Source organism: Mixophyes fleayi, chromosome 5, assembly GCF_038048845.1.
Source record: "Mixophyes fleayi isolate aMixFle1 chromosome 5, aMixFle1.hap1, whole genome shotgun sequence".
In the NCBI taxonomy this organism is placed as follows: domain Eukaryota; kingdom Metazoa; phylum Chordata; class Amphibia; order Anura; family Limnodynastidae; genus Mixophyes; species Mixophyes fleayi.
Genome location: NC_134406.1, coordinates 155483384 through 155511090, shown reverse-complemented (window position 1 = coordinate 155511090; position 27707 = coordinate 155483384). Strand labels below are relative to the sequence as shown.

At 38.3% G+C, this 27707-nt stretch overlaps 1 protein-coding gene across 2 annotated transcripts in view; it reads left to right on the top strand.

Moving 5' to 3' along the window:
• Positions 1-27707, top strand: part of LOC142158709 (cadherin-10-like) — a 317909-nt gene that overhangs the window by 248892 nt on the left and 41310 nt on the right. For both annotated transcript variants that reach the window (XM_075212930.1, XM_075212931.1), the window contains one exon: positions 26327-26580. In XM_075212930.1, coding sequence (XP_075069031.1) covers positions 26327-26580 — 254 coding nt within the window. The remainder of the gene's footprint in view (positions 1-26326; positions 26581-27707) is intronic.

Genomic DNA, 27707 nt, shown 5'->3' with positions numbered 1-27707 from the left:
CTGCAAGACTGAAGTTGGATAGCAGACAGCACTCCAGTCCACTAAATCTTAAAAACACAATTTTATTTATAACATTTTATCAAAAAGTTTAGGCACACGTCTTTACGTTTCTAAGGACTATGACGGCGAGATATTTAAAACTGAGATGATATAAGTGAAAAAAATCAAGATTATGTGCTTAATTAAGCACATGTGGCCTAAATCATTAAGGAATGCAAGGAACGGATCTAAAAAAATGTCTGATGAATATGGTGATAAAGTCACTTACGTGAAGTAAAAACTGGCGCACATAGCATTGTTTTTGTCATAGCCCCTCTAGCTAATTCACTGGCAGACGTTCCTGTGAGTACGATATGAGTTTGTATTGCTGATTGGCAGTGAAATGCACACGCGTGCAATTACATTAAATTATCAATAAGTTATTCATCCTTACACTCAAGTTTTATTATTAGTGGTATTATCATAATTTCATACTAAACCTGTTCATTATTCCTTTCTATGATGCCGCATGTATGCTGTTTGTAGGATATTGCATGATATGAAAAATATATATGATAATGGAGTGGGGGAATGGCTGTGCTTCCATATACTGCGTGATTATTGTGGCTGTGCTACTATACAGTGTGTGAGGGCCAGAAGTGATTATCACCCAGGCAAACTGTACTAATAGGTTTTGAGTTCCTATACTTTTTATCCCTGCTCCCCACCTCACACACTTCATTATGATTGAAAATGTTGTAGTTAATACCCAGTCAAAAGGGATAAATGTATTTCAGAAATTCAGTTATTTTCCAAATGTCCCTTCATTATGGTACAAATTTACATGACTGCACATTTTCCTTATCGAACCAAAAACACTAATTTTTTCAAACAAACTTTTATATAGGAAATGTGTGGTAAAATCTAAACATTATAGATTAAAAATAAGAATTATAATAATCTTTTTGCAAAAGCACTAATTTATTAAAATTTTTATTGATGTTTTAATAATTTTTAATAAGATATGGGCTGAGGGGATGGAAGGTGGAGCTGGGGGAATGGCAATTGGGGCTGTGGGGCTGGAAAGTTGTGAGATTTGTTTGTCAGCTGGAAAAAAAAGAAAATAAACATATTAGAATTGCAATCTTAGGACATTTTTAAAACATATCTTAGCTCTATGGGTGTAGTTTGTTCACACATTTTCCAAGGTCAGCAGAGTTCAGAAGTGGTACATTAAGTTAAACTCTCTGCAAAGGTTCATGTTATGCTGAACACAGTATTAGCCAGAGGACTACTACTATTTGGAGGCACATGCAGATGTATTGGGAGGGGGATTTGCTTGGCAAAAAAATACTTATTATGCCCATGATGTCAGACACCTGTGGAATGGCGAACTTTAAAATAAAGAGAAGTGATAAAGAATGAAAAGTGTGTGACAAAGATAAATAAGAGAACCCTTTCGGGAAGCCGGTCAATGAATTAATATAATAATTAGTGTTATTAGTGTTATTATTGTATGAGAAAGATATCCACTAGTATGAGTATTGTATCACATTATTGGAGGAAACAAGATTTTTATTTCACATATTCATCTGTACATCGGTGTTATCTCTCATACATTGTTGTAGTGCATCCACTCCGAAACAAAGTAGTCACAGTATCTGTAATTATTTGCGCTATCTAAAGAAAAAATTAAAGTTCAAAATCATGATACCATTGAATTAAGATCCAATCTTTTGATGGTAGGAAAAAGAGGTGTCCCTTAATTATAATGCCTATTAACATGGCATTTATTATGCTGCCTATTAGCCTGGCAATTATTTATATGACACACTCCATTCCTATTAAACATGGGTATAGTACATAGAGGAAAACCAGTGGTAAAGAAAAATAAACAGTGCCACAAGAAGATCCCCTTGAAAGTATTTACGCTAGTGTCATAATTCACTGGTATTTAGCACTGGATAATCCCACTTATTATAATGCCTATTAGCAGGAGGATCCCTTTTAAGGCATTGCGTTATTATCGTTATTTACTTTTGCTTAGCGCTAGATGATCCTATGAGACTTAAATATTGCTTAGTACTATATAGTTTCCATTTTCTAGTATAGCGTCTTAGAAATCAGTTGCTCTCCCAGCTTTCAGTTGGGAGAGCACCCCCTCATATCAAACCTCTTAATTATTTCCTGAGGTAGAAGCAATGAGGTAGTCTTGACCTTAGAGTGAATTGGTATTATCCTTTCTTCGAATGGCAAACTTTGCCAAGGCCAACAAAAGTCACATTTGGAAAAGAAAGACTTTCAAAGGACTACACGTTTATGCTTCAAAACAAAATAATTAATTGTAGATTACATCAAGGTACTTACATTCTTTGGAAGTGGCCTGGACTTGGATCCCTGCCTCCTTAAATTGGTGGAATGTTGGGGAAAGGGAAACTGGGGAAAAACTGATTTTTGTGCCCTCATCCTGGGCCTTCTCCTCTTTCTCCTCCTGGGCCTCGTCTGCATGTGCCTCCTGGTGCTCCTCCCTACCCCCTGATATCTTCAGCATAGGTGACGGCGGTGGCAGAGGCATTCTGTGTAAAGAAATATGACACATTAGTTTATTTCTAAGGGTTATCTCTGTCTCACACATGCATAGAGACATCCAGATAATGTTAGGCTGCAATTTAAAATATTCAATACCACACATGGACTATCATTGTACAAATAAACACACCTGTACACCACTTCATATGGACTTGACCTGGGAGTTTTATATTAATCACATACTGATTGAGGAACATTACTATTACATAGTAGGCCTTGTACTTCGTCCAATGAAGAGTTTTACCAGCCATATTGCTTTGTAATGGACCAAATATAAAAGCAACTTATTCTGCAAAATTTTAACCCTCAAATTGTAGAGGAGCTCTGACTGCCTTCTCCAGAGGTCCCTCTATCTTCTTTGGAGTTGCATGATTGTGCATCTGCATGGAAACCACTGCCACAGGCAGACTTTCACAGACTTGTATGCATTTTCTCTTCATTAGTGATGTACCACAGCAAACAGGCCCAAGTCAAGGCTCTGACTCCTCTGCTTCGGCCTCAAAGCGGAGGAAGCCAAATTTTACACTATGGGAGGTTGAAGTGTTGGTACAGCTGTGGTTAGAGGCTGCAATATACCAATAGGTAGTTCTCCACTTCAGCAAAACACAGAATCTGGGAGGAGATCACTAAGCAGGTCAACACTGTGGCTCCAATTAGAAGAATGGTGACTGAGGTAAAAAAAAAAATGGTAAGGCTTTATTTTTGGAACCAAAATTAATATATTTTGCACTGCATACCTAGTACAGGTCTTTGTAAGTTGGAGTAACCTTAAAATCATTTACTAAGATATGACAGACCAACATCTTTACTTAGTTTTAACGCTTGTACATCATTCATACTTTGCCACTGGCTTTGTAAGTCTTCAAGTTAAGTATTAGTGCGGAGTAGCTTTCTTTTATTAGTGATTCACCTCTAGGGACAATAAATTGTTATCTATATGTATGCCTGCACAAGACTTTAAAAAATATTTTGGCTTGTATACTGTTATGATTCCTAGTGAATTCAGGACACGGAAATAGCAGTAGAAAAACCAAGTGTCTTTATTTAGGCAAAATATGTGAAGAAGGATTGAGTTCATGGAATATGCAGACTTCCGGGAGCACTTCCGGTATACTCCAATACACAATGATGAACAGGTGTGATGAATGGCAGGAATAGTCCACAGAAGCAACAGGTTCCAAGCAATGACAAATACAGTTTAAATGCAAGTAGTAGTATAATGAGTTACCCAATTGCCAAGGAGGCACAAGGCTCCAGACTAAGGAGGCAGGGGTCAGGATTCCAGATTGCCAGAGGCACGGTGCAGTCCAGGGAAGCAGACAGACTTGCTGAGTCCAGTGACCAGGCAGAGGTGAGGGCAACAAGAGTTCAAGCAGAATCCAGTAGCCAGGCAGATGTCAGGGCAACAGGTAAACAAGCAGGGTCCAGTAATCAGGCAGAGGAACACAACAGGAGATCAAACAGCAACAAAGCAAAACTGGAACAAGGAAAAACAAGAGAAAAGTAGCAGCTAGGTATAAATAGCACAGATTGAGGCAGGTATTAGAAGCTGTGAGACATGTGCAGTTCTAATCAGGTAAGGAGATTAACTCCTACAGGCATGGTGTAAAGTTTAGGGGCAGAACAGCAGCACCTCTGGTGGATATGAGTTACTGCTGCCACATACAAAGTATAGGCAGAGTCAAAACATAAACATTGCAACATTCATATCTTTCAACATTTAAAACAGCTGGCAAGACTTTAAACATCGCCTAAAGGACAAACTGCGTTTCTGCAGTTCCACTGTATCTGCATAGCTGAAGATGCAGAGCTGGCGGAGGTGACCTGTGAGGTGGAAGAGCCTCGGATGGTGGAAGAAACACGGGGCAGTGGACAGCCTTCACACCTCCAGGATTTTTACACTAAAATGCACTAGTCAAACCAAGACCTAGAAAGCACCACCCAGAACATAAGCACAATCCTAACCCATATCCGTCACACTTTCCAAAATTGACACTATACTGACCCATCTCATTGACTTTGTTGCACAATACCTCAACATCAAACTTCCGGCCCCTATGCCACATGCATCAACTCTTGCTCATATGCCACATGCTACCACTCCTTCCCCTATGACACAGGTTTTCTCTCCTTCCCCTATAGCACATTTCCTGTGTCTTGGCCATCTGCCAAATTTCATTTCCCAGGCCAATATGTCCTAATTTTTCACTTGTTATCCTCCTAAACTTTACCCTCCTTATCCTTCCCAAATTTACCATTCTTATCCTGCCCAAGAATACCCCCACTATCCTCCCAAAGTTTACTCAGCCACCCCACTACCCTCTGCTGGTCCAAAGCTATATCCAGTCCCACAGCCCTCTGCTGCCACAATGCCCTTTGTTCCCCGACTGTCCTCTTCTGCCCCACTGCCCTCTGCTGTCCCAGTGTCTTCTGCTGCCCCACTGCCCTCTGCTGCACCTCTTCCCTCTGCTGCCCCACTGCCCTCTACTTGCCAACCACATAATGGGTAACCCGAAATCAGGTGAAGGAAAAAAAACAATCTAATGTCTGCCCAAGGGGCAAGCAGGCTCAGAGAAAATTATTATTTTTATTTTTTATTTGCATGTTTGATTTGTCTTTTTTTTTTTTGTTGTTTGATGTAATATACTACCTTAAAAAAATGATTTGCTTGTGTTTTTGTCCATTTACTTTAAGCATTACATTTGAATCAAAGGCAAAGTGGTGTTCTAATGTAAAGTATGATGAAAACACATATTCTTTACTAGTATTAGTAGAAACATACAATTAGGGACATTTTTTAACATGATGTGGTGCTATTGTAAAGGTGCAATATTTGGCAATTGATTCTACAAATACACCCTACTGACCATACTGGAAAGAGTGTTAATATTTTCCAAAGGTATGAGGCCTTCCATTCTGTATACCAATGTTTTGTAGTACAACAAACGGTTATTGGTAAATAATACTGTTATATAAAATAATACCTAATAGCCATGCGTCACCATGTGACCTTACACATCCTTGCCTCTGTTGAAATCTGTGCCATGCACCAAATTGCCTGCAGGCAAAGGAGTCATGGGTACTCCCCATCCATCTAGCAACCAGGTGCAACCATCTAGTAACCAGGTTTTAAATCTGGAGTGATAAATCACATATAGTCCTTGCTTTCTAAAAAATAGAAATATTTCCACCTGAGGAGACCAGGCCTACATGTGTACCGTATACTGACCCTATTATGCTCAAAAAGACAGCTATGGTGAATTGCCACTTTATGGGTGCAAAGGACATCTCATCAAGTGACATATGTATAAATTGCCAGATGCACGACAGGAATGTCCTCAGCAGCCAACTGAATGTGGCTTTGGACATTCCTGCCTCAACACCCATTGTGGTCTGAAATGATCCTGATGCACAGAAGTGCAATACTGCCAAGAGTTTGGTCAGCAGCGGTATTGCTGTTGGAATCTTATGCAAAGGCTCAAGGCCACTCTGCACAATGTGTAGTGTGTTCATGATGACATGAGGGGGTACCCGATAGCAATGGACAACCAAAGAGGCTGACATGTGGCTTGAAGACTTGCTCCCTGGTCCAGAGATGGTGTACCAGTTGCTGATTGTGGAGTGGACAATGACTGTTGCCCTCCAGATTCTGGGCCTCCACTATGCACATTCTCTGTTATACATGCACTCATCTCACGAATTCTAAAGAAACAATCTCTTGATCCAGCCCCTCTCTCCAATTACTGCACTATTTCTCTCCTACTCTTTGCCTCCAAGTTACTTGAGCAATTAGTGTATAAACGCCTATCTCACTTTCTCTCCTTTCGTTCCATTCTTGACTCTCTGCAATCAGGCTTTTGCCCCCAACTATCCACTGAAACTGCTTTTGCAGTGATCAATGATCTACTTACTGCAAAGTCTAAGGGTCATTTCTTCATACTCATTCTCCTGGACCTCTCTGCTGTTTTTGACACTGTTCATCACCCTCTTCTCCATCACACCCTTCACTCTATTGGCCTTTGTGATACAGTTCTTTTCTGGTTCACGTCCTACTTAGTGAACCACTCCTTTAGTGTTCTACCTCTGGCACATCCTCCACTCCTACTATTTGTTGGGGTCCCGTAATGCTCTGTTCTTGGCCCTTTACTTTTTTCATTGCACACCTTTTCTCTTGGGGCACTAATTCGTTCATTCGGCCTCCAATACCACCTCTATGGTGATGACACTCAAATCTATATCTCTTCCCCTGACCTCTCTCCTTCTGTACTATCTTGTGTAACCAACTGTGTTTCTGCTATCATTGATGTCCCAACACTACCTAAAGCTCAACATGTCCAAAACAGAACTTATTATCTTCCCTCCTGCAAGACTCAACGCCTGCCCTCAAATCTCCCTCACTGTCAATATCACCACAAATTCCTCAGTCTCCCAAGCCTGCTGCTTTGGTGTCACACTTGACTCCACCCTCTACTTTATTCCTCACATCCAGACTCTCTCTCAGTCCTGTCGACTCCACCTTAAAAACATTGCCATAATATGCCCTTTTTTAACTCAACATGCTACCAAAACTCTTATCCATTCTCTCATCTTCTCCCATCTTGATTATTGCAACCTCCTGCTGTCTGGCATTCCTGACACCCATATATCCACACTTCAATCCATCCTAAATGCTGCAGCAAGACTGATCTTCCTCTCTCACCACTCCACATCTGCTACACCACTTTGCAAATCCCTACACTGGCTTCCTGTGTCCTCCAGAATCAAATTCAAATTACTCACGCTTACCTACAAAGGCCTAAACAACACTACCCCTACATATATCTCAAATCTCATATCAAAGTAATCTCCATCCTGCCCTCTTAGATCTACTTCTGACCTGTGCCTTGTCTCGTCTCTGGTAAACACCTCTCACTCCCTCCTACAAGACTTCTCCTGTGCTGCTCCCCATTTATGGAATTCCCTATCACACTCAATCAGACTTCAAATATTTAGAAGCTCTTTGAAAACCCATATCCTTTATAGAGGTGACCTTATCCCCGATAACACTATTCACACTTATGCACCCTCACAACTGTCCTAAACTCTACTCTGAGCCACATTTGCTCCTCTCGTTTCAGCTGTGCCCTCTTCCACTTAGAATGTAAGCTCTCTAAAGAACACAGTCCTTCATACCCTTTGTTTTCATGTTTGCATTTATTTTGTCTACCTTGTATGCAGGGCCGGACTGGGACTAAAAATCAGCCCTGGCATTTAAAGCACACAGGCCCACCTGCTGCGGGCTCCATGCACTATATTGTTGCACACTGATGCTGGGGCAGTGCGCGTTGCTGGTGCAGTACAACATGACGTAGTGTGTGTGTGGGGGGATATTTATTTCTCCTAATGACCTTAAAACATTACATTGTTAGCACCCCAATTACATCAATAAATACCATAGCAATACATTATTAGTACCCAAATTACAGCAATAAATAACCTCCCACACATACTCATACTACATCAATACCCACCCACATTACAGCAACCGGCATCACCCCCCACATTACAGCATCCGGCATCACCCCCCACATTACAGCAACCAGCATCACCCCCCACATTACAGCAACCAGCATCACCCCCACATTACAGCAACCAGCATCACCCCCCACATTACAGAAATACCCTTTCCTACTTAGTAGCAATACTAAGCCCCAAACACACTACAACAATGCCACCACCATGCCTCCCCATACTACAGCAATACCACCAATTATACAGGTGCCATTGTAGGAAACCAATGTTTTGCTTTTTTTCAAATCTCCCACAAAATAGCAACAACAGAATACTTACACACATATAGGTAACAGGTACCCTTTTTCTCAATTAAATAGTAATGGCAGAATTTTCATGAATCATTCCACATGAATGGAATGGCTCTCTCACAAATACAGGTATATCAGAAAAAACATAACTATTGAATGATCATTTGAACCCACGCGGCCGCATTAAAAGTATTTCCAACTGCAGCAAAATGTCAGAGAATAATATTTTTTTTTTACCACAGTAACTGAATATGCGTCTTTTCTATTCATTTTGAATAACACAGTATATAAATTAAGGTGGATAGAGGAGTTGGGTGAGAGATAATTGGATGTGATCCATCAGTTTAATTAGATAGGAAAAAATTAGATTATTTACCTGGAGACGTCTACCCCATTGACTTACAGGCAGGGTCGACGAGGAATTTTGGGCCCTGGTACAGTAACTTATTTGGGTCCCCATTATATTTAACAATGATAGACTTGACTTGGCAGAAGTTCATAATATGCCACACCGTAGTGCTTCCAGTTTATATTATGCCACACCGTAGTGCCCCTAGTTCATATTATGCCACATCGTAGTGCCTGCAGGTCATATTAGGCCACATAGTATTACCCTCAATTCATATTTGGCCATGCAGTAGTGCCCACAAATCATATTATGGCATAGTAGTGCCCCCAAATCATGTACCATACAGTAGTGACCCCAAATCATATTATGCCACAACAGTGCCTCCAAATCATATTATGCCACAATAGTGCCCCCAAATAACATTATGCCATACAGTAGTGCCCCCAAATAACATTAGTGCCCAGACAAAAACTCATTCACAAATAAAAATTGGTACAGCATACCAGTGTGAGTCCCAGGAGCAGCTTAAAACACCATTTACAATGCAAACAAAAATAGATATATTGACACAATCACAGATAAAATTTATGACAAGCAGTGTTTTTTCCTCTTCATTAAAAATCTCTGTACAGATAAATATGCAATAAACATTACAGTGCAATAATGAGCAATACATAGTGTTTTAAACGTCCTTGGATACACAGTAGTGCCCCCAGTTCAACAAAGGATGGTTAAAAACACATTGCACACGAGAAAATATAGGAACTTACCTAATTATGGCATCCTGTATTCTGTTCTCCTACAAGCAAGGAGTGATCAGCAGCTGTCAGCTCACACAGCAAGTCGGGAGCAGGTACAGAGGGTAGTGGTCGAAGTGGGGGTATAGAAAATATAAGTGAATGGAGTATGAAGGCTTGATTTTTTTATTTTTTTTAACTCTTGTCCCCTCTGTGCATTCCTATTCTTCATTACTACTTGTGTTTTATGATGGCTGCATCCCTGACATTCCCATTCTTAAGATGTCTCTCCCTTTACACTTTCTTTTACCTATGCCCCTGCACCATTTTCTCCTTTGTCCCTCTCACATGTCTTCCTGCACCACCTTCTCCCCTGGCTCTCTCACACCTCTTCCTGCTCCCCCTCCCCCCTGGCTCTCTTACCCTCTTCCTGCACCCCCTTCCCCCCTGGCTCTCTCAGTCCTCTTTCTGCACATCTTCCCCTGGCTCTCACCCCTCTATCTACACCCCTTTATCCATGGCTCTCACCCCTCTATTTGCACCCCCTTTTCCCTGGCTCTCACCACTCTATTTGCACCCCTTTTTCCCTGGCTCTCACCCCGCTATCTGCACCCCCTTTTTCCCTGGCTCTCACCCCTATCTCTGCACCCCCTTTACCCCTGGCTCTCTCAGTCCTCTTTCTGCACCCCCTTCCCCCCTGACTCTCACCCCTCTATTTACACCCCTTTATCCATGGCTCTCACCCCTCTATCTACAACTCTTTATCCATCGCTCTCACCCCTCTATTTGCACCCCCTTTTCCCTGGCTCTCACCCCTCTATCTGCACCTCCTTTTTCCCTGGCTTTCACCCTCTATCTGCACCCCCTTTTTCCCTGGCTCTCACCCCTCTATCTGCACCTCCTTTTTCCATGGCTCTCTCAGTCCTCTCCCTGTACCTCTTCCCTCCTGGTTCTCTCAGTTCTCTGACTATAGGGCATAACTGCACTAAGTGAGTAAATAGATTTCCATATCATACATCCCCAATATTACTGACTATGCAGTTTGTACCAGTTATTCATAGATATATAATTATTCTGGTGGGTGCACCCTCTTACTACATATAATGTATAGAGAAACAATAGGAGAGAGAAAAGTATGTATAGAGGCACTCCAGGATGTGTAATAGAACTAAAATATAATACATTTTATTAATATATATTAAAAACTGTTCCATACATGAGCAAAAATAGAAATAAAAATATTAAAATAAATATGTATGTGTCATATTGCATACATCCTGGAGTGCCTCTATACATACTTTTCTCTCTCCTACTGTTTCTCTATTAGTTCTCTCCCTGCACCTCTTCCCCTCTGGCTCTCTCAACTCGTGGCAATGCCCCCCCCACAAAAATCGCACCCCCCCCCCCCGCGCGATTTGCGAAAGTCGCAGCAATTGCCAAAAAAAATCTGGCAATTGTGTCCAATGCAGATGATGAGGGAGGGAGCAGAGAAGCCGTCATCCGGCGTGTAACAGAGGTGGCTGGTTCCTGGAGAGGAGCCAGCCACCAGGAAGTGTCGGGCCGGCCCATCTAGCCATGGGCTCTTCTGGCATTTTCCAGAAGTGCCAGTTGGCCAGTCCAGCCCTGCTTGTATGTCCCTGTTTTATGTATGTACTGTTTTCCCTACTGTATGACGCTGCAGAGCAATGTGGCGCCTTACAAATCTTCGATGATAACAATAATAATAATATTAATAATAACAATAATGCCCATGTGGTGCTATATATGATAAAAATGGATGAAAAACAAAATTACCTAATGCCTTGCAGCTTTTGTAGTCTCCTTTTACATTAAACATTATAAACATACTAACACATAGAAAGGACCTACTAGGTCTCTTCAAGAAATTTCTGTACAATAGTCCAAAAATATATGAAAGTAAGAGTGACATGAAATTTAATAATAATTACATTTTTATTAAATTAAAAAAACACTTACGAAGGTATAGTACTGTATAGGCATAGTAGACGACATAGGCAAGACTTTAAAAAGCTTTTAAAAACCAACACGCGCAATGAAAATGTATGCACGCGTGTAGGAACTACACAGCATACACATAACATTTTAAAACAGACAAACATTTGTGTGGACATTAGTATGTTAAAAATGTTTGAAAACATTTTTTTAAATCAAGATCATTTCAAACATTTGCACATGTATGCAGTACTTGTAAAATATAAAATAATGCCCCTACCTCTTTGGGAGAATAATTCTCTAGATTTCAAATTCAAAGTCCAAATTCAGAACAAACAGACAAACAAATTGTTTGATAAAATGGCATCATAGTAATCTCCCTCCGTGGGTCTTATATAGTGGTGTATAAAAAGATTATTGTGTGCAGATTTACAGGTGTATGCAGGTAAATAGTTCATTCTCCTAATAGATCGCAAGGTTGTGACTGCTGTGTTTGGCCATCACTATCATCTGTAGGTTAGACTAGACCCTGAGCAGATGCAGGTCTTACCCCTGAAAAACAGCATAATTCTGCGTGCATTAGAGTTTGAAACAGACGTATCTGCAGGTGAACTCGTTTACTATACATTTCCTATGTGCATCTGCCCCTTCCCCACCCAATTCCCTCCACTAAATCATAGGCTGTTGTAAGTGTCCATGCTGCCTGTGGCTTATGGTTCGGGTGTGGGAATGTGCAGAGTAATTGTGCGCATTATAGGCACAAAAACCCCAGTTGTGCTCCTTAGTGAGGCAGGCCAATAATCTTTGTTTTTTTCACTTGTCTCATCTCTGTTTTAAATATTTTGCTGTCATACACTTTTTAATAGAAGATTATCAATAAAATTGAGATTTTAATAATTAGTGGTCTGGAGTGCCTTCTTCTACCCAACTATAGTCTTACAGTATAATTAATTAAAACAATCTGGGGGTTTTATCCTTTGTTTTAACAAGAATGAATATATATTATATTGTTCAAGATATTCACATGTCTTTATTCACTAAGAATGGAAAAAATGCATCTTAAACACCATTTTACCTTTACACCAGACTTAAGTCAGAATTTGTGTGGGTCTAATTATTATCCATATCTGTTATGTTCTACTACTCTTCTATATTCTCAGGGAAATTTTCAGCATGTGTTCCTGTTTTGTATGTCTGAACAGCACAGTACCAGTAGTTAGGGCGTTGTTTCTATATTTGATTCTAATGTGGGAGACCCAAAATTGATGTCTGCACTGCTCATCATTTAGTGCTTAAAAGCTTATTTCGAATCATAAAATATACATTTTTATACAGTGCATGAACATAAAAAATGCATTAAAATGCTTAGTGGTTGATAAAATAACCATAAACTTTTAATCTTAACCTTAACACTTATGCTATGTAATAAAAGATACCACACTGACTTGTTGGCAATTAACTTTATTGAGTTAACCATTCACTGATATGATGGAGGGAGAACACTGTGCTCAGTCTTGAATACTACTCAATACTAATCCGAATGTCCCAACACGGGTCACCCACCCTTGTGACATCGGTGTTTATCCACCATTTTACCTAAGCGCACCCATGTAGAATTTCCTTAAACTGGGAAATCAAAAAATCACCAGGCATTCCGGAACTTGAACTCTTCTGGGCTATTTGTAATGCACTGCAAGCCAACCCCTAGGGACTGTAGTTGCACTGATCCTAACCGACTCTTCGAATGGAACAGGTTCAAAACGCCATGAATGTGTGATTTACCAACCTTGCTTTACCATCATCATCATCAACATTTATTTATATAGCGCCAGCAACTTCTGTAGTGCTTTACAATTGGGAGCAAACATTAATAAAACAATACTGGGTAATACATACAGACGGAGAGGTAAGAGAACCCTGCTCGCAAGCTTACAATCTATGGGACAATGGGAATTTGAAACACAAGGGCATGTGCTACATCATATTGCACACTGGACCAGCTAGAATGCAAAGGTAAAAGTATTGAGTGGGCTGTGTGTGTAGCAATGTTGGTCAGAGGGTTGTTGTCTTGTGTTAGCTGTGTACAGGGTGGTAACCTAGGGAGATTAAGATGGTGGTTGAGGAAAATCATAAGCTTGCCTGTAGAAGTGGGTTTTCAGAGAATGCTTGAAGGTTTGAAGAATAGAGGAAAGTCTTACTGTGCGAGGGAGGGAATTCCAAAAAGTGGATGCAGCCCGAAAAAAGTCCTGTAACCGAGAATGGTAGGATGTGATGAAAGTGGAAGAGAGACACAGATCTTGTGCAGAAAGGAGATGTCGAATTGGGAGATATTTTTAGACAAGTGAGGAAATGTATGTCGGTGCAATTTTGTTTATAGCGAAAGCTTGACTGAAGAGGATCCAATAGGTTGTTTGCTGTAAGAAAGTGTGTGAGGCGAGTGTAGGCAATTCTCTCGAGAAGCTTGGAGGGGCATGGGAGCTGGGAGATGGGGAGATAATTTGAGAGAGAGTTTGGGTCAGAATTTTGTTTTTTTTAAATGGGAGTGATCACTGCATGCTTGAATAGTGATGGAAAAATTCCAGTAGAAAGAGATAGATTACAGATTTTAGTTAGAGGGGGAATGAGCACAGGAGACATGGCTCTACTAATTTGTGAGGGAATTGGATCAAGAGGACAGGAGGTAGAGTAGGAAGATGAGAAGTAGAAACTTCCTCTTCATTTGTGGGATCAAATGAAGAGAGAGTGTCAGAGGGTGCTACAAAGGAATTGAGCCGATAGCTTGTTGAGGGAGATCATACCATTTCAAGTCTGATCTAATCTATTTTGTCCTTGAAATAGGAAGCAAGATCCTGGGCATTGATGGTAGTTGGAGGATTTGGGGTGGGAGGATTCAGAAGATATTTAAATGAGTTAAAAAGGCATTTGGGGTTAGAAGCCTAAGCATAGATGAGAGATTGGAAGTATGTTTGTTTTGCAGTATCCAGAGCATTTCTATAGGAGTGGTAGATACCATTATATGTGATGAAATCATTAGAGGTACAAGATTTACGCCAGTGATGTTCTGCTTTACGAGAACGTTTTTGTAGAGTTCATGTTACTTTACAACACAGTCTACGTGGAGTATGTAGTGCTTATCACCAGTACAGTGTTCTCTTGTTGCGCTAAAGGATGCAGCAGCCTCAAAACCCAGACCTGGCATCGAGTCTGCATGCCAAGCGGTTTCACGTACCTTCAGGGCTGTAACAGCACCAGTACCATACCACGAGCCCGCACACCAAGTGGCCCATCATACCTCTGTCCTGCACCAGAACCCATACCATACCATGAGCTAGCGCACCAAGTAGCCCATCATAAATACGGGGCTGTACCAGCACACCCATACCATACCACAAGCCTGCACACCAAGTGATCCATTATACCTCTGTGCCTGCACCAGAACCTGTACCATACAGCTAGCCTGTTCACCAAGTCACCCATCATACCTCTGGGGCTGTACCAGCTTCCATACCAGACACCAGATTCAGGTGAATAAAAAATTGTTAAAAGAGGGTTTAATTTTATTATTTTAATAAAATATGTTTTCACAGTCTGGTTAGCTTTATAAGTTGTCCAGTTAGTGAGAGATCTGTTCACAATCTAAAATTTCAAGTTACGCAGAGCTGTAACTTGAAATTTTAGTACCTGGTACGAAAAACAAAAGTGCCGCCCCCCCTAGCTCTTAATTTTAACCAAATGAACCTAAAATATTTATAAACTGCGCCCCCTCTTCACTGTTGTGCCCCGGGCGGTTGCCCCTATCGCACAGCCCTTGCTACGGCCCTGAAAGTACGAGATTGTTCAATGTGTAGCCAGTTTAAAAAGCAGCAGAAGACATCAACGATAACATTTGCTGGAATATATTGCCTGAGTTTGTATTTCATGATGACTTTCAATATAAAATTTAATGTTATGATTGATCCATTATTTTTAATTTATCACAAAGCAATTCTGATTATTTCATAACAGCCAGCTTTAATCCTCCTAGAGTAATGGAATTTGCTTCTGCTCTGCTCTACTTCCATTCTAGATCCCATCTTACATCTACATCTAGATTTTTAATTTCTGATGCTTATAATCGTGTTTAGTGCCTTAGGGTCTTAAAAAATCGGCTATAACACAATGCCCTTCTGTTAAGAGAATGTGGTAGCTAAAATGTTACTGATATTCAAGACTATGTTAAGCATGTTAACACATGGACATTTACACTTTTTATGAGTAACAACACTTTGGCAAAAGAATTGATAAACTTGAATCCACTCCGTTTTCACATAATTCATAAGTAAAGATTGGGAAGTTCTAGAGGTATTCATGAAATATTGTTTTACAGGAATGGATATTATCATGAGTTTAAAGTGGTGTGGGTTTTGCATATTTGAAGAAAGTTTTGCTTCACAGAGCCTTTTTCCTTTTCCACTGCTATGAGACATATTTTCCACAGTTTACTGTAATAAATAAATAACATTATTAGGTGTACATTTTAAATATAATAATGAATGAAAAAGGGCAAATTGTGACACTTGAAATAAAGATAGACCTATGATCCCTTTCTGTCATGAGTTATGAAATACAGAATGGTATGTTAATATACAGTATTTTAAGCAATGAAAAAGTTAACATTTTGTGGTGGTCTAAATATGATACAGGCACCTAGTGGGTAGACATGCACATTTCATTGTCAACCCAAAAATCCTCAAATATTGCTCTCACACAAAGCATAAAATGGCATAATTATGTTTAGGATGATTCAAAAAGTTTTCAGTTGCCTAAATGTAAGAAAATACAGTTGATTACCATATTTTATAACTTTGTGACTGACCTCCCTGGATTTTTTTAGTTTGTTGTTCCTTTAACTGTATATATATTCCCCACCATGATTTCCATTTCATTTACTGTTTTCTATAAATGCTAAATCATTGTGAAAAATTGCAAAATGTCAAAAAACTGCCGGTTTTTTATTCAACAGTGGCATTTACTTATAGTTATGATCCAATTTGCTACTAAGATTAATTTGCTGTGTGATCTTTATGTAGACATAGTGACATTCTTTGAAGTGACATAGTAACATAATCAAATAATTTATAATTGTATGGATTCTTACATTCTTGCATTAATTCAAAATATATGCTGATTTTTGCAGTTTCTCTTTTGAATAACGTCTCTCAGAACCAGAAACCAGACATATGTCTTGCATTCCTCCTGTGTTCCAAAAAGATTACTTAGGACTTTAAAATGTTTCACAGGCCGAATACACTTCCTCAGTGGAATTATGAGTGCCTTCATTCATTTATTTGGGGCCTCATGGAAATGTATTGCATTTTTTTTAGCATAAGATGCACATTACTGTGCATGTGCACCAAAATACATCTGTATTTGTGGTCATCATAGACTTGTGTCCACTTACGCCTAGAAAAGGGTAATGGGGCAGGCATGGGTGGGCAAGCAAAGAAACACAAAATCACAGCGCAGGATTGTGTCTACAGGAATTATAAACAGAAACACATAAGGTGTCAACCTTATCTATATCACTGTAAATATATCAAAGTAACATAATTTGGTTTTATTCAAACCGATAGGAAATAAATAACATTAACATCAAAATTTGGAACTTCAAACAACTGGCTTAAGAATAAACAATAAAATAATAATCTTTATTATCGTATTTCTCATTCTCCACTTTGAGCCACAATCGCTCCTTTGGTTTAAGCTGTGCCCTCTTCTCTAAGTCGCCTAGAGGTTGATGTCTACTTTTACTTTTACCTGAGTGCATTTACCAATAGTTATCTTACTTAATAAATAAACATAAATGACACTTGTTTGGCGAAGGAAAGGTAACAAAAAAATTTGAAACAAAATTAAAATGGTGGCAACTAAAAAGCAGGAACAATCAGCTCTCAGCCACTTCAAAAGTCAGAATTATGGCAACCCAATGTATTCAGACATTTCAGGGTGTTGGCGCCTGATTCTACCCCGTTTTGGCTCATTAATTTGGGCCTGCCAGGAGAGGAGGTGTCCTATAAATTCCCAATGGGCAGTGTTATTAAATAAAAGAGTTGGGAGAGAGCCCAGCTGCCACTGGAATGTGTCATTATTGCTGCTGATTGGTATGCTTTTTCATCAAAGCTGGGTTCCAAAAAAGGAACCAAAGTCCGCCACCCACAGTGATCTTTCAAAGGACCAGAAAAAGCTGCTCCACTATAGAAGCACGCCATCATCTAACAGATGCACCCCATCTGACCTGAACAAGTGGGGAAAATGAAACTTAATATTCAGATGAGTTTTGTTTTATTTATTATTGTGTGTATAATTTTATCTTATTTTTATTTTGCTTTTTATTTTTGAAAGTCCCTCAAGACAGCTGTGAGAGCACAGTGCACAAATTCTTCACCCGCATTAACTCACAGGCATAACCACTTCAGGGAACTACAGCAGGCATTTAATTATTTTTTTTTCTTAAATGTCCCTCGGGAATATTTAGGGTGTCCATTGGAAACAACAGTAGCCTGATAATACGGTCCTAGGACAGGGGTGGAAGCAGGGTTTGTGACAACTGATGCAGGGACAAGCGGGGACTACAATTGGGGGACTAGGGACAGGCTTATGGTGATTGAATAGGGAGAGTCAGCCAGCTGGAGGAAAAAAGGGGGGCTAGGAAGGAACTAGGCTCTGGAGACAAATGGGAAACACAGAGGAGCCACAGGTGGCATAGGGAAAAACCTGTGGGAAGCCAGTCTGGAAAATTGAAAGATAAAAGGAAGGCAAGCTGCTGGGCATGCTACAAGCTGCAGGGAAAGGGGAGGGCAATGAAGCAGCAGACATAAATCAGTGGGGGTCAAGAATTGACACCAAGCTCAGGGAGCGGAGGCACCTTGCGCTCCCCACTCTCTTGGAGCTTGCCCTAACAGTGAGGTCTAGCCTAGGGAAGCCTCAATGAGGCAGGAGAGAGCACCCTGGGCCTCTTTGGATGCAGCATTGAAGCAGGCTTTGACCAGAACAGAGATATGGGAAAAACTTGTGGTGAAATAAAAGGGATACAAAATGAAAGCAACAGGGAAGGGGGTGGAGTTGAACAGGCAGCAGAGGGGGCAAGATGAAAAAAATAATTAAACAGAAGGGGACAAAGAAAAGAGGAGAAGGAAAAAGCGCAATTAATTCCAGCCTCATAAGCCTTCCTCAGCTCAGGCCATCCCCAGACTTCCTTGCTGATAGCCTGGTAAATCAAAACAAAAACCATGTAATATCTTGCTATACTCAATTTCTCTTTATCTTTTAAAACCTCTCTGCGTATATTCCCTTGGGTCAATTCCTGTACTCTGTTATCTTACCCTTTACTTTCATGTCTGCATTTATTTTATCTTCTATGTCCCTGTTTTATGTATGTCCTGTTTCCCCCATTGTCCATCACCCTGTAGCACTGTGGCATCTTATAAATCAATAGTAGTAATATTGATAATAATAATAATAACAATAATCCTAACCATATAGAAAACATGAAAAATTCAAAGAATAATACAAAAATGAAAACAAATGAAAAATACACATGTACTAGCAGATGTAATTTGATGTATATTGCGTCCAGTTTGAATGAATAAATGTAACAGTTAAAATTATTCAGCATTAATGTTAATATTGTTGCTGAAAAATGAGAAAATAATAAAGTTCCTTTTTGTGACTATTATAAAGGAAAGACCATAAATAATTCTTCTCACCTGTAACTGTACGCATCAGTTTAATTAATGTAGCCCTTTATTGTGGAAGCTAATTATAATAACACTCCTAGCAATCTATAAATAATCCCTATATTAATATAAGTGGTGTACCGTGATGAACCATAGAAAATAACCTTGATCGCTTAAAAATGTTAATAACGACAATTTTAATACAGCAAGAACTCCATGAGACTGAATAAGCATAGTCATATTATCAGACTGAGTATGAGTATAAATGAAAAATGTATACTAAAGTCTCAGTATTATTAATGGACCAATATTGATGGGATAAATTTTACACCTAGAAGCTGCATAAAGAGTAATAAATGACATGAGAAATAAAGGAAAATGATAGTAAAAATAAATAATGGGAAAAAAAATTCTTGAAGCTGAAACACTATACTAGCTAACACTATAAAAATGTACATTAAAATAAAAATAAATCTATCTAATGACAGGGAACACAAAATCCACAAGTTAATCAAAGATTCTAAATTAACTTTGGTATTTCATCTCGTTATGAACTTTGAGAGGGCAAGCGTAAGTTGAGTACAGCACACCTCTTCTACTAGGTGTTTCTCTTGCAGGTACTATAGGGCTGGGGTAAAGATATAAGACAGATATATGATGTAGATGATGACCATCAGCAGCACTATCCAGTCACTTCTGATAAGCTGTTTGTGTATAGATCTCTCCAGTTTATAGTACTTAATTCATTAGCATCACAACTATGTTATATCAAGTTGTGGCCATGTATTTACATTACTTATTTGTAATTTCCATTTGGACAACTGCAGAAAAGGAAATTGCCATTGGATTTTGATAGGGATAAACATCAAATTTGGGGATGTTGTATCTCATTACATTATATATGGAAAGTGCATTTGCATTTATTAATAAAAGGCAAGACACTATTGTCTCTTGTGTATGTGACATTTTATTACATTATTATATTGTGCACAAACAGTGTTATGTGGCAGTTACTACTAACAATTCAAGCTGCATCTTTAGGCATAAGTGTATACAATTGATCCCCTGACATATGCCTAACACAAATACTACTGTGTTTGAATTAGATGCATCTATTGATACATCTGACTTAACATAGACACATAACTATGCTTTTTTTCCATGTTCCATTTCTGTGTATGTCTAACACTGAAATGCATCCAGCTCTAAATAAGACCCAGAGCTGGGTTTAGCTCTCATGTGTTATATTAATATATTTAGTGAAAATTCATAGAAATTATATCATTGAAATTAAGCATTAACTCAGTAAATTATTTATAAGTAATAGAAAATTGGAAAGAAGTCATAATATATATATATATATATATATATTAAATGGATCAGTATATTACTAAATACAAACAAAAGCACGTAAATAATATGCATGTGTTAGGTAATTTAGACTGGGGTAGGTATCATAATGTATTTTCTGAACAGTGATGCGTAACATGGTCGGCAATATATAAATAATAGTTAATAATTAATTTAGTGTGTCTGCTACATTATATCAAGTTGCAGCCCTCTATCCACATTGTTTATATTTTCATTTTCACTGTGGCAGGAAAAAAGCTTCCCTTTTAATTTTTAAAGGGAAAAACATCAGGGGGTAAATGTATGAAACTGAGAGTTTTTCGGCGGGTTTAAAAAACCAATCAGATTATAGCTATCATTTATTTAGTACACTCTACAAAATTATAGCTAGAATCTGATTGGTTGCTATAGGCAACATCTCCACTTTTCAAACCTGCCGGAAAACTTTCAGCTTGATACATTTACCCCCAGATGTCTGTATTTAATTTAATTTGCATTTGTATTCTGTATTTGTATTTAATTACATTTTATATGGAACATGCAACATTATAATTTATTAAAAACAGTGTCAAGACACTATCATCTCTTGTATAACACTTTATTACATTACTAAATTGTGTACAAATAGGGCAACACATATGTCACCATTTTCTACTAACACTACCTCCAAACCTCTACAATATCTCTTTGCTATCCATACAGTTTTTCTAAGGTATCATAGTGCATAAGGATTCATGCTTGTTACTCGTGATGTAAACTTGGCTCACATGCTATGCTGTACAGTTAGACACATCTTGACATGCGATTTTACTGAACATATGCATGCTAATGTGCTTTTTTATGCATTTGTCTGTTTTCCCTTAAGTTCAGAGCTCAAATCTGTATGTGTGCACTTACATTTTTCTTTCTAACAACTACCAAGAAATGATAAGTGGCTGTTGCTTTAACATCAATCAACCTTTTTAAAGCAGTATTCCACACATAGTTTTTCATAATAAAATCATTCACTTGAAAATGAATAATGTTTTTTATGCTATTTTGCATAGTCTTCAAAGAAATGCATAAATGTGTAGGAACAATAGAGGATGCCCAACAAGGCATACCATTTTGAAAACTAGACAAGCTACCATATAAAGGGGTCTATGCATCAAGCAAAAACTTACTTAAAATATGCGAAAACTGCTGTTTCCACATCTTTTAAGTAAGTTTGTTATGTATTAACTGACTAACGGAGGAGATTTCATAGAAATCTCCTCTGTTTAGGCTGACACCGAGCAGCATCGCAGTCTCCATAGATAACTATGTGGGCTGCGATGTTCTGCAATGCATGAAGCTTTGATAGCTTCACATTGCATGGACAGGTAATGCCATCTAATGTTTTCTGTAGTATATGGTGCTATTGTCTGGTCACATGTAATCACCAATTACTTATAAAAAGCCATGAGATTACCACCTGATTATTTTTTTATATGGGGGCAGATCTGTGCCTTCCTCCTTCAACCCTGGACTTCTTATTTCTGTAATGCAGGGGGGTATTTTCTGGTAATGACAAATGATAGCCAGAAAATAACTATTAGGGGCACCTGACCATGAGGGTACACCTACGTTTTTAAGTGCCAAGAAAGGTGTGCTTTGACACTTCTGGTTCTCTCCCCTATCTACTTTATCTGCATTCATATTCTGTAGTGTCAAGGGCTTAATGGCATCATCTTGTTTCAGCATGATTACGCCATTAAGCACCGTCACACTCCCATCAAACACCTATAGCAATTTGCCCAACGGGACAATTACATCTGTATATTATAATGAATGTTAAAATAATGTGTACAAATGTATTTAAGTGTGCAGCCTTTGGAGGCCCAGAGAAGCTGCTGCACTGGGGCATGAGGTTGTTCTCAGAAGCCCTGAATGCAACATGTCCAAATGTCTTATGTCAATGTTCTATCCTGAGTCCACTCTCAGCAATTATATATACGGTGGGCACTTTCTTCATAGGGTTTAAAAAGGAAAAGTAGCAAAGACTGAATACACTAGAGGATGCAGTTAGAGTGTCCATCTAAATTCCCATATCTAAGTTAGAAATTATAGCTTAACCTTTCAAACTACACATTAACATAAATGAATAGAGACTCTTCTTACTTTGCAGTGTTGTCACTGATCAAACTGTGTATATTATAAAGTGATATACAGCAAGTTAATTCTAAAGTAAAGAAAAAGTATGAGAGATCAATAAAAGCTTGTAAAAAAGTGTATATGTTGATTGAGCAAACCAGCCCCTTGTCAAATAGCACCAAGACTCCTACTGGCACCACTTGATGGTGGGTGCCAGAGTAAGGGGTTAAAGTGTTAAATGTTTAATAAAGCCCTGAAAGCCAGTGAACTATGAGTTCTAGCATACCCATGGCTGCCAGAGCATGCTGTAGCTTTTTGAACAACAAGTGCCAGCATGCCCTTGCAGACATAGCTCACTGGAACATATAGTTCCACCAATGTACCTCAGTAACGAAAACTCACTCAAATCCATCGTTCTCCATTTTCTATTCACGAAAGTCAAGTCCATATGGAATTTTCTTTCCGTCTGTCCGTAAGTAATCCAAAAGTAAGAAAAAAAACACCCAGAATGAGGGATAAGTCCTAGCAGAACTGCAACGTGAATGAAAAAAGTATGTAAATAGCCAATCGAAGCAGCTTCCTTCTGAATAAAATCGAATAGTGGAGAAAGCATCTTTAATTTGATATTAGAGGTTACAGAGGAGTTCCGTGACCACAGGCCAAGTCTGTTTATACTGGTCACAAAAATCCATGATGACTTCTAATATCTGTAATAATTATCAGCAGAGGAGCATTATTCATTATTATACACAAGTTTTCCTTGTAATTCTGAAGTGATTGCATCAGAACTCATCTTTTGAGTTCTGATGTGACCAACAAGCAATGAGTTAAAACGTATATTAGCATCCTTTCTATACAATACCATAGTATTGTACTGCACCTAGTAAGTGGGTAAGCTTATTTTGACAATCAAAGAAATGTGGGGATATGCCCCCACTCCCCTATCAATATTAACCCACCCCTCTAATACACTGCCAAAATCCACATCCCATTATGTGGAGCACATTTATGTCAAATTCCTGGTGTGTCTCTTGTTTATATTTTATATTTCATGAAAATATTACTTGTCATGTGATTAATTTGCAAAATCTTTAAACTATATAACTGTTGATTTATTTGGGTGAGCAGGGGGTGGTTATTGGTGTAATTCATGTAACTCTATTTATCTTTTTCATATATGTGAACTAGAATTCTTTTAAATAGTCATATATACTTAGTAGTAATGCTATCCATGGAGGGTGGGGACATTTAAATGAGAAAGGGGAATGATATGTTTCTATGTTACTATATGGAATTCATTGCCAGGCAAGGTTGTGATGGCAGATTCAATATATATGTTTAAGAAAGGGTTAGACAATTTTTTAGCGGAAAGGTGTATCCAGGGATACGACCGTTAATTAAAATGACGGATAGTAGTGGATATAGGGTAAAAATAGGACTGCAATATTGAGTCTGGGGGGATTTTTCACAATTGAAACAGATTGGCGGTTGCTTACTCTGGATTAATTTCAAATATAAGTGCAGGATCGTAGGAGATCGAAAATAGGTTGAACTTGATGGACTGGTGTCTTTTTTCAACCTCATCAACTATGTTACTATGTATAGGGTAAATTTGCACTTGCACTTTTTTGGAAAAATATGTTCCTAGGTGCACTCCTACCTGGTGGCGGTCATAATTTCGGCACTGGAAATGTCGGCACTCAACCAACTCTTTTAATGTCGGCATTGTGATTGGCGACATTGTCAATGTCACTAATCACACTAACGACATTGTGAATCTGTCAGCACAATGGAACTGACGGCATTTAGCCTGCCGACATTATCATGTCGGCAGGTTAAGTGCCGACATTGCCAGTGCTGGAATTACGCACCCCACCCATCCCACCAATGTAATAAAAGCTTGAAATACATAAAAGAAACATATATAATAAAGTGACTCCCACTGTCCCCTGTGATATTTCACTTAAATGTTTAATGTTTCCACCATAACCATTCAATTGGCCTGTGAAAATGCCTGGTCCACTGCAAATGCCACAATCTTACTTGGTAAACCTATGCATTTGGATGGAAATTTAGGCACATCAGTGCATATTGATGTATGTAATATAACTAAAAAGAATTTTGCACTGCACTTTCATCATGTATTGTGTCTCTAATTAGATACAGGAGGTTTAATATTGATTTTGGTGAAGATTTTGTTTTTGGGGTTAATATAAAATTTGAAGAATGTGATGAATTTTAAATATCGTACTTTAAGAGACAACAGTTTTTTTCAAGGTGCTTTAAATTTTTTGTGTGCTTTATGCATCTTTTCTCTATGAGAGTAAGATGTAGGCTGACAATGGATTAAATAATTATCATTGAACCTCTTTAATATTCCAAAATGCTGAGAGGTGAAACAAATCTCATTTATTGCTGGCAGCCATTGTCTGCGTTTTGCAGAAGTCACAATTTCTTTGAGCTCTGCTCACTTTCATATGTTTGGCATCATTATGTTTTGTCATCATTTCAGTTGTATTTTATATTTGTATCCATATGTATGACAGAGGAAGGGGGAGTCATTATAATATATTCTTAATGTCTGTCATAGAAGTGACAATGTTCCAGGAAGCCAGCACACCATTATTCACAATTTAAGCGTAAGGGAAAAGAATTAAAGTTAGTTTTATTTAATCCTTAAATATCTAAATGCCATTTCTTACAGAGTTTGTCACACACGTTCCTAAATTATCCTACTAATTTTTTATTCTTTTTAACATGCGCCATGCTGTGCAATAGCTTACTATTATGTGACTAGTTTGTTCTAAATATGATATTATTATTGCCCTGCTTTATGTGTGCATTGTATTCTTTAATACAAATGAATAAAGTAAAATAAAAGTGAAACAACAACTGTCAGTTAATATTAGTTCACAAGCTTGTACCCCATAGCAGTAGAATAGTTTAGAATCAGTTGGTTGCCTTGCATTTGTCAGCTGAGGTAAGGATTAGCCTTCAGAGACCATGTAAGCAGTTAATTAACAGACCAAAGTCTACATCAAGAGTGGCTCACAGGAGGCATAAGAATAGGTCACTTGAATGACCTAGTAGTAGATGGGCAAGCACATACCTTCTGGCTAATCCCCACTGGAGTAGAAAAAGTCTTATAGTGCTCTAATTGTGATAGAAGCTAAATGAACAAAGATGTTCAATCCTGTTAAGCGAATGCTGTGCTTGAGCTGTCAGGATTGTCCATTAGTGAGTTGATAAAAACTTTAATCTTTAACTTGCTACTGTCTGCTAGTGTTGCCATTCCTTAAGTAAGCTTCAATTGCCATTTTAACTGCAGGGGAATAAGTATACCAATTTTCTAAATGCAACATATCCTGTACTGTGAGAGACATTTCCTCCTTGAAACCACAGTGTAAAGCAAAATCTTATCATATGTTGTATTTATTTCTATTTCTATTTTCTATTTTAAAATTGTGCTCATTTTCAATGTTTTTTTTAAAAAGAAAGATACAGCAAACAAGATAGTATAGCATACTGTAAAAATGTTTACAATGTTAGTAAATCTGATAGATTATCGTGGTGTGGCACTGTAATTAATAGTTTGTCAAAGGTAATCATATATTCCATAAAACACATCCAATCAATGTATTCCAAAACAACTGGTAAAAATATTGTGTAAAACTAATATTAGATATTAGCCACGTGTGTGTGAACTGTTCTAACTAAAGTTATTTTATTTTTCAAAAACAGAGATTAGATTACGAAAACAAAAGATTGTACACCTTAAAAGTAGAAGTCGAAAATACACATGTGGATTCACATTTTCACTACCTTGGACCTTTCAAAGATACCACAACTGTGAAAATCTCAGTGGATGATTCTGACGAGCCTCCCATGTTTGGTCGATCTAGTTATATGTTTAAGGTGCATGAAGATATTGAATTGGGGACAATAATCGGAACTGTAATGGCAAGAGATCCCGACACTATTTCCAGTCCTATAAGGTATACTTTATTTTATTTTGCATAAACATCAGTATTCTTTTTCTCCAGCTAGTTCTGGCTTTTATAATGGTCAGGGTTAATTTTCTAATAACACGTGTATGTTACTATAAAACAAAATTTAATATTTAAGTTAAGATACAAATAATGGTAGTCTCTTTATTCTAAATAGTACATACCAAAATATAATTACATTATATTTGAACAAAGGAATCATGTGATTTAAGCAAAAACAAACATTCTTACTTTAGAATGTTTGTTGATTAAATAGGTGAAATTTATTTTACTGCATTTTTCAAAATGTAAACCTCATGTTTTATTTTTGTAATGATTTAGTACAGGGCCATCCTTTCCAAATATGGGTCCCTATCTTATAGTCATTAGGGAGGCACTCATATTCCACTTGAGGGGTCCTACTCCCATTGTCCCTCTCTCAGCCCTCACGGTTCTGCCCAAAGCCACATGGTTCTTTATTCTTTTGCTCAACTTTTCCATGTCATTCCTAATAAAGGTGTGTTTTGTCTCTCTCCCCTTTCCAGATTGTATCATGCTCTCTGTGGTTCTCTTTCCTTTCCACCCCTCTTTGGTTGTCTCTCCTCTTTCCCTTTCTGAACTATCCCGCCCTTTGCTCCTATCTCCCTCCTATTCTCTCTCCCAGTCTTTTCCTCTTCTTCCCTCCACAGCAGTTACCTTATCTTTCAAGATAGACCAAGCAGTGCTGCTTCCCCTCTGGAAGGCATTGCTGTCACATTATTATGTCTGTATGCTTAAAGGCTCAGGCTTTTCATACTTTTGGTACAAACACAAGTAGGAAATAAAACTTCATATTTAAGCTTTTCAGTCCAGACCAATAGCATAGCAAGCTTTTGCAGCATATTGTGGTATTAAGCATATTTAATGCTGGTCCCTTATTTTGGTAGAGTCTATGGCTTGCCACAGTTATTGCAGTACTATTGGCATATTTGGATGCGTTGGGGATGGTTCTGCTGCAATAACAGAACTAGATCAAGTTAAAGGTTTACTTTTGTATTAGAACCCGTGCAGTATAAATGTACTAAGCAAAACTCCACAAAACCAAACAAAATATTCTTGCCCCAATCTTAAAAAAAACAAAAACAACTTACTGTAGT